We start from the raw sequence: 8,861 nt of genomic DNA, 5'->3' as shown, positions 1-8,861 counted from the left end.
TCATACACTGCAGCACTACAAGTCCCAGCACGCCAGTCCTCTGGCTATACTGATGCATATACAGGTAATATTATCATATACTGCAGCACTACAAGTCCCAGCACGCCAGTCCTCTGGCTATACTGATGCATATACATGTAATATTATCATATAGTGCAGCACTACAAGTCCCAGCACGCCAGTCCTCTGGCTATACTGATGCATATACATGTAATATTATCATATACTGCAGCACTACAAGTCCCAGCACGCCAGTCCTCTGGCTATACTGATGCATATACATGTAATATTATCATATAGTGCAGCACTACAAGTCCCAGCACGCCAGTCCTCTGGCTATACTGATGCATATACATGTAATATTATCATATAGTGCAGCACTACAAGTCCCAGCACGCCAGTCCTCTGGCTATACTGATGCATATACATGTAATATTATCATATAGTGCAGCACTACAAGTCCCAGCACACCAGTCCTCTGGCTATACTGATGCATATACATGTAATATTATCATATAGTGCAGCACTACAAGTCCCAGCACGCCAGTCCTCTGGCTATACTGATGCATATACATGTAATATTATCATATAGTGCAGCACTACAAGTCCCAGCACGCCAGTCCTCTGGCTATACTGATGCATATACATGTAATATTATCATATAGTGCAGCACTACAAGTCCCAGCACGCCAGTCCTCTGGCTATACTGATGCATATACATGTAATATTATCATATAGTGCAGCACTACAAGTCCCAGCACGCCAGTCCTCTGGCTATACTGATGCATATACATGTAATATTATCATATAGTGCAGCACTACAAGTCCCAGCACGCCAGTCCTCTGGCTATACCCAGCACTATAACAGCACAGACAGCGTGCACCAACATTACACAACACAGCAGCATCATAACAGCAGTAGAAGGCGCCTTCTGATAGGACAACAGGGAGAAGGGGTGTCACCCTTCTTGGGAGCTCTGCCTTATCATAGGCTGTGAGGATAGTGGGCGGTGCCTCGTCCTGACCGCTCTGTAACAAAACAGCCGGCGCCGCTCTCCGCTCCTCACAAGCTCCAGAGAGTGTTCGCCTGTCTCACTGCAGTCTGGGACTCAGCAGCCGTACACTGCTATACACGTCTATACACGGCTGTAACCCCTTCCTCTCTATTGTATCCTCTTATACCCGGAGCCATGCGCCTCATCCAGAACATGTGCACTATCAATGAATGTCCCCCCACCACCAGCACTGACGGTGCGGGCACCAGCAGCGGCCCGGGGGGCAATAGCAGGGTCATCAAGATCGCGGTGGTGGGAGCCAGTGGAGTTGGCAAGACGGGTGAGTGATGTAGTGGTTACTGCTGTCTAGTATAAGTATATAGCTGTCACATATGTAGCAGAGCTGAGATTGTACATGGACTGGGTATCTGCAGAACTGACTAGTAATAGTTCAATGTATTCGCACGGAGTTGTACAAGCCGGTGCCTGGGGTCAGTATGGCTATAGTATAGTATGGACTGGATACCGAGCCTAGTCCATATACTCCTATTAACCATGACAAACTCAGTTCTGCTACATCTGTATCTGATTCTCTGTATTCTGCTGCCATATCAAATACATGTCTATAGAGTGTATGTATACTGTATGTACAGCCTGAGTATCAGGGGTGGAGGTGTCAGGGCTGAGCGCAGGTTTCAGTGTCCTCTATACTCGTCCTAGTTTCTATACAAGTGCATTGTAATGTAAATGATCTCTGCACTGAAAGGCATCACTACCTGCAGCCTCCCCTGCCAAGTGCTAGGCCTGATGATAGTGTCCTGCCTGCAGCTTTCTCATCTCTTCTCTCTTCTTCCTTGCAGCTCTGGTGGTGAGATTTCTCACCAAGCGTTTTATTGGCGACTATGAAAGGAATGCAGGTAAGAAAATCTCCTGGAATAATCTGAGTATATTATATAGTAGCTGTATATACACCTCTCTACTCCATATAGTGCCCACTGTACATGAATCCCTCTACTCCAAATCCCATGTAATAATAGTTACTGTATAGTGCCCACTGTATATAGATCCCTCTACTCCATATAGTGCCCACTGTACATGGATCCCTCTACTCCAAATCCGATGTAATAATAGTTACTGTATAGTGCCCACTGTATATAGATCCCCCTACTCCATATAGTGCCCACTGTATATAGAGTCCCCTACTCCATATAGTGCCCACTGTACATGGATCCCTCTACTCCATATAGTGCCCACTGTATATAGATCCCTCTACTCCATATAGTGCCCACTGTATGTTGATCCCTCTACTCCAAATCCCATGTAATAAGTTACTGTATAGTGCCCACTGTATATAGATACTGTCGTGCTGGTCTCTGAGCTTTCGCTTATGAATTGTCTTATTGTTTTCCCAGGAAACCTGTACAGCAGACAAGTGCAGATAGATGGGATGACTCTGGCTATCCAGGTGCAGGACACTCCAGGTGTACAGGTAAATACATTGTCTGACTTGGACGTTACTTCTGGCTTACTATGTCACCAAGTAGTTTCTTATTATAATTGTTATTCATATATATTATTATATATTTGTATGATAGTAGGTTTAAGCCGTATATATTTAGAACAGTCAGCTATATACAGATGCAGCAGAGTGGTGTTTGTCATTTTCCACTCATTCACACATTACTGTGTCTTATTTGGTTTTACACAGCACTGCATTGTCTAAAGCAAAAGAGTTTGACCCATAAAGTAAAATGACACGTTCCCCTCTGCTACATCTGTAGGTGTGTGAACTTTTGAACTGCATCCAAATGTTGTAAATGGTCTGGAGCTAGAGTATGGGTTAGGCTCACTCAGTCTAGTACACATAAAACGGCTAAGTGCTTGTCTAGTCCGAGCAGTTGGGATTGGGCAGCTGTCCAGATGGAAATGCTTCCAGCGTATATCTCCTTACTCTCCAGACTCTCTGTCTAGCCAGCTCATTTCCCTTTCTGCCCCACTACAAAGTCTTCCCCTGCTCCTCGCGGTACATTCCACTGGAGAATAGACCCCGCCACTGTATCTGATTCCAGATTTTGCAGCTGCATCAACATACATTAGGTTAGTAAGGTGAAGGAGCAGACAGATTGATCTAGCATACATCTTCTGCGCCACTTAGGTCAAGTGTATTCTGGAACGTTTGTCTTAGTGCGAAGCTGGAAAATCTGTCTTTCCTGTAAATTGTTTTAACATAAGGTTTGGAATCTCCTCATCTTAGATTTTTTTTTTTTTGTCCTCTCTCCTGCAGCTTCAAAACCAGAGACTGGAGTGTAATGATCAACTTAATAGATCCATCAGATGGGCAGATGCCGTTGTGATCGTCTTCTCCATCACAGACTGTAAGAGCTATGAGCTTATCAACCACCTCCACCAACATGTACGCCAGTTTCACCCCGACACCAGAGTTCCCATTGTCATTGTTGCCAACAAAGCGGACCTTCTGCACCTCAAGCAGGTTGAGCCACAGCATGGACTTCAGCTGGCCAACATGCTGGGCTGCACTTTCTATGAGGTCAGCGTCAGCGAGAACTATATTGACGTTTACAATGCATTTCAAGTACTTTGTAAGGAGATCAGTAAGCATCAAACCACCAGCACACCCGAGAAGAGGAAAAACTCCCTTATCCCTCGGCCAAAGTCTCCCAACATGCAGGACTTGAAGAGACGCTTTAAGCAGGTCCTGTCTGCAAAAGTGAGGACTGCCACGTCTGTCTGAAGAGACCACGTGTGGCAGCTGTTCCTTCCGTTCTTCCAAACAAGAAAGCTTGTGAGGTTGATATCATGGATTAAGTTTGACATTTCTGGCTCAGAGGAAGCTCATGAGTGACAAGAAGGTTTCCAAGGAACCGTTTTATGCAGCACAGAGGAGTTAAGCTGATGGGATAAATGGACACCAAAGGAAAGTTTTAGGCATGACATTGGTTGGAATTGTGTGGTCACCCGAGATATGGGAGACAAGTCATGGACACATTTGTGGACTGATATGTGGGTGAAGTTGGAGGATATTTCTGAAATAGCGGACATCCCCATGTTTGGTTTCCTGTTACCACAGTGTACATTGTACCGTCTTTTTATACACCCTGACCTGCTATTGTTGGGTAGATTGAGGTCACATGTTTGTATCCACACACATCATATATAGGAGATGACGGATGTGGTCGTTCGCTTGTAATACGCCTCTCATAACTCTTGGTGTATTCATTGGACATCCCATGCAGAGTCTTCAGCTCAGTCTATCATAAAGCATTGTATAAATGTGCTTTGCATCTGCACTTTCCTTACTGTGGTAAAGCTGAGTAATGTTTGGGGTGCTTAATCCTGCAGACATTAGGGGGCGCTGGTTTCAGTTCTGAATTTAAAGAGACACATAGGAGATGGACGAAGTCTCTTACATCTAGCCTAAGAATATCCGGCTATGACTTTTATGAATTGCACTTTAAAAGCCACCCGTGCTTTTTTTGCTTTGTAAATTGTAACTTATTTATTTTTTGTGTACAATAAATGCCTACGAGGCTAACTTTTTATCCACGTTTCACTGTTTATTCATTGTTAAAGCTGCCACTAAACCGTATCTTGTCTCTGCAATAAATGTTCTGCCCTGAGAAAGCAAAATTCATTGCAGCCATCTCATCACAGTACGTAATATCATGTAACACAATATAAATACTATATACGTATCCTATATAAAACACCGATACTAAACATCTCATTACCTCCAGTATGCCAATGGCTCTTCTAGAATGAAGACTGACTCTAGCACCACCTATAGGAGAGATTTTGCATCACTACTTTTTGTGAAGGTAGAAATATAATTTGAGTCATTTGGATAATAACTATAGGGTAACAGACTCCTTATTGAATCCATTCTCTCTATACATAGAATGGAAACTATTACAATGAATGGAAATGTTCCAATGCAACAAATATCAAGTGCAACTTATACATTAGGTCCTACAAACACAAAGGGTGGAATTTACTGTTCCCTATGACAGAAAAGTGTTGTAAATGAACATAGTTGGCGCATCTTTGGTGCACGGCCCTTTTTGGTGTCAAAGATGTGCCACTTTATTTTAACTAAAGAGGGTGGAGTGGGGCAGAGAATAAGGTGGACCAGGGAAAATTTACTATAATGTATGCCAGTCACACCAGAAGTCTACATCACGCCCTGACTGGCTTAGGTTTCCTTTCTGGACGGAGCTTCTTAAGAATCCAGGTTCATCTCGGAGCAGCGGGGGAATTTAAGGCTAGTGTAGGAGTTGCAATCTGTCAAGGGTTTGCTGGCACGTAATGATATTGTGTTGAATTGGAGTCCATAACAAAATGTGAGCTGAGGTAGTGGAGAGGGAGGTCCGTTTGCTTCCAGGTTTGTTCATTTTAGACTGAAAAGCCTCTATCCCCAAAAAAGTGTACTTGCCTAAAGCCCTGTAAAAGACCCTGAACCAGAAGTTATGTATTTGAAGTGTAAACTACCTGTCCCTTCAGTACTAGTAACCAGAAGAACAAGGCTAAACACACTAAGAAGGAAGAACTTGACTCCAAATTCTTATTATCTAGCTTCCTGTAGACCAATATATCAGTCACTATGTAGACGTCTACGAAATGACTAGTCTGTCATGCTATATACAGTACACACAGCAGATCTAATTTTGTGCGTATATACATATATATATATATATATTAGGCATGGGGCTAATGACCAGGGTAACTGTGGTCTACATCCTTGCGGTTGGGGTGGAACGCGGACACATCATTGAACAATTATACAAAACATGATTAATGAGAACTCCGTCCAGTAATCCATATTGTTCCGCTCACATTGTAGGGCTTTCATGGTAACATCTGTGGAGCAGGTGAATTCCTCCATGCGGCTGCACATTTCCTGCCTGCAAATATGTAGCAGAGTTCAGCACTCGCCTTTGATGAAGTAACACTGAAATGATCAAGATGGGGCTTCAAACAGTTACAGATCCGCACATCGCATGACCTGCCTCAATGGCGGCACATTCATAGACTGTGAGAGAGCAGCGTATTCACCTACGTATGGGAGGAATATAAAGCATATATGTATTTATAGACCTTTGATATGGTAGAACAAAACCTTTGGTTACTCAAAAACAAAATACTCCTTTTGAATTTGAGGGTTTTCCATATTGTATTAGGACATCATAAAAGGACATCTGGTCCTTGGAAGGGCTTAGCACTAGGTAAATACAGTCTGATGAAGGTCAGACAGTGCATGACAAATTATACCGTCTTATTATTTATATAAGTGGAAACGGTATGGAAAACATTAAGCACACATGGGGTAACCTTTGATGTGGCCAGTGGACACTTTGTCCTTTCTTAAACATGTTCTGCTGCCTGGACCTGTAAGTGAAGGTAAGACTTTAGGACCAGGACAGACAGAACATTCACATTCAGGAACATAACTGAATACTGGTGATTTGTACTTTCCATTGACACACTTTATAATGCCATCTCTAAACAATCTGAAATAACACTATTCTACCGTAAGAAAGGTTATTGGCAAGGGGAAAATATTCAAGATGGTTGACAATATTCTCAGGAGTGGATGTCCCAACCAATTCAAGCCAAGGTCAGACAATGCAAAGCTCAGAGAAACTGAAAAACAAAACCCAAGAGCTACACCTAGGACACGTCCAGCCTCAGGTACCATGTTAGATGTTTAGGTTCATGACAGTACAAGTAGGAAAAGATTGAACAAATGTGGCTTGTTTGGAGGGGTTACCAGAAGAAAGTCCCTTCTTTCTAAAATGTAACATGGCAGCATGGCTTAAGATTGCAAAATTGCATTTGGACAAACCACAAGATTCCTGGAACAATGTCCTTTGGACAGACAGGGCCAAGGTGGAGATGTTTAGCCATAATGAACATGTTGGGTGAAAATCAAACACAACATATCCATTGTCAAGAATGGTGGTGGATGGGAGATCATGTGGGTTTGCTTTTCATCCACAAGACCGGGGCAAGTTGCAGTCAATGAGTTCAATATGAATTCTTCTATAGATATAAGTATATGTGAGGCCATTTATTCAACAGCTAAAGCTTGACCGAAACTGCGTGATGCAACAGGACAATAATCCCAAACACATCAGCAAATCTACAACAGAATGGCTGAAAAAGAGAAGAATCAAAGATTACACAATGGATGAACAAATGCCCACAAACCTCAATGACCTGAAGCAACACAGTAAGGGCTAGTTCACACTGAGTTTTTTGCAGGTGGATTTTGACGCGGAATCCAAAATCCACCTGCAAAAGAGGCTCCCATTCATTTCAGTGGGAGTCACTCGCTTTTTATTCCTGCTTTGTGAAACAGAAGGGACATGCTCTTTCTTCCCACGGCTGAGACAGCCGCAGTGTCCGCAGCGCGAAACTCACTCCCGATTAGGCCTAATCAGGAGCAGGAGGCTGCAACGGGATACTGGTGCGCTGGCTGCGCGGAGAGTTCACATGGCGCCGTTTGAACATACCCTAAAGAAGGGCGACCCAAGATTCCTCCAGAATGATGTAGGAGACTGATAAAGTCATACCGAAAACCATTACTACAAGTTATTGCTGCTAAAGCCATTCTTCCAAGCTATTGATTCATGGGGCGGACTGAGGACCAGATGTCTTTGTATTATGTGAGACTACCGTACCAAACACATTTACTTGCATGGAGTATATCTGGGAACGAGAAATGCACAGCTTAGGGCACATTCATATCCATGAATATTTGGGCTGTCTTAGGTATATATATTCCTTGAAAAAGATGGGTGAAAACTCGATCAGAAGATAACGGGATGAGATCTGCCTATGTATTTGACTTTTCTCCATTTGTTACACTGTATCAGCCTGCAGTCCGAACTGGGTGGAATCATAGTAGGTCTGTATGGATTCCAGCCATGAATCATTTATGGGGATCACTCACACGGTTGCACTTTTGTACTGTTTTAGATGCAAAAATACAAAGCTCCAAATTTATACGTATACTAGCTTGGAGAAAGGTCCATGTGAAGGACTACAGGCTCCTACTTCTGTGTTAAACAGATTTTACAGGAATCCAAAAGAAAGATGATGGCAGTAAATGTGGTATAATAATAAAAGATATCTCCCCTGGTATTAATAGCTAGGATTTGTTTGTACGTCCTACAGACTAAATAACTGATTTTTGACTAATGTAATGCAATGACTTTCCCTTCCCTTGCATATAGCAGACCTTCCACCACTAGGGGGAGTCAGGTGTAGAACAGGACATGGTACATTTCCTCAGATGGCCTCACAGAGCAGACAAAGAAGTAATGACCGCTCATTATAGAATGCGCGCCTGCAAAAGGTCACAGGCAATTATGTGCAATCGGCAGAGCAATGTACTTATGTTTGCAGAATACGGAGGGTCCTGAAGTCCGATACAAGCAAGTACTATTACAATACACGTCAGGCTAATGATTCCATAAATATAGACCCCATACTTATAGGCCTTGGCTAATGGGATATAGTCATTTTCTACAATCATCTGGAAATATAGTCTATAGATATACGTAGTCGACTGTGTATCTGCTCTGTGCACAAAAACAGGAGGATCGGCAAAGAACAAACGTCCTCAACGAGTCCTATCTCTTCGGTATTAAGGCCATTTCTTAAAGGAGATGTCCAGCAGGGGAACCTTTTTGCAAACAGACTCAGAGTGGGTTGAAAAATATAAAAGAAGCCACAGTCATCTCAGGCCCTATACACATCTGTGTTTGGGTTTCCATTTGGGAAGTCAGCTTGGGAACCCCACAAATGGAAAGCTATACACATGAAAAAGTGGTTACCTGGGAAACT

General features: G+C 43.0%; 1 protein-coding gene across 1 annotated transcript; it reads left to right on the top strand.

Moving 5' to 3' along the window:
• The first annotated feature begins 1,080 nt into the window (after window positions 1-1,080).
• RASL11B (RAS like family 11 member B) lies at window positions 1,081-4,555 on the top strand. The gene is made up of 4 exons (XM_075259718.1): window positions 1,081-1,335; window positions 1,856-1,912; window positions 2,408-2,484; window positions 3,280-4,555. The coding sequence occupies exons 1-4, from the start codon at window positions 1,191-1,193 to the stop codon at window positions 3,745-3,747; spliced, it is 747 nt and encodes a 248-aa protein (XP_075115819.1). The 5' UTR covers window positions 1,081-1,190; the 3' UTR covers window positions 3,748-4,555.
• Window positions 4,556-8,861: the final 4,306 nt, after the last annotated feature.

Source organism: Leptodactylus fuscus, chromosome 1, assembly GCF_031893055.1.
Source record: "Leptodactylus fuscus isolate aLepFus1 chromosome 1, aLepFus1.hap2, whole genome shotgun sequence".
NCBI lineage: Eukaryota > Metazoa > Chordata > Amphibia > Anura > Leptodactylidae > Leptodactylus > Leptodactylus fuscus.
This window is presented reverse-complemented; position numbering and strand designations above follow the sequence as displayed.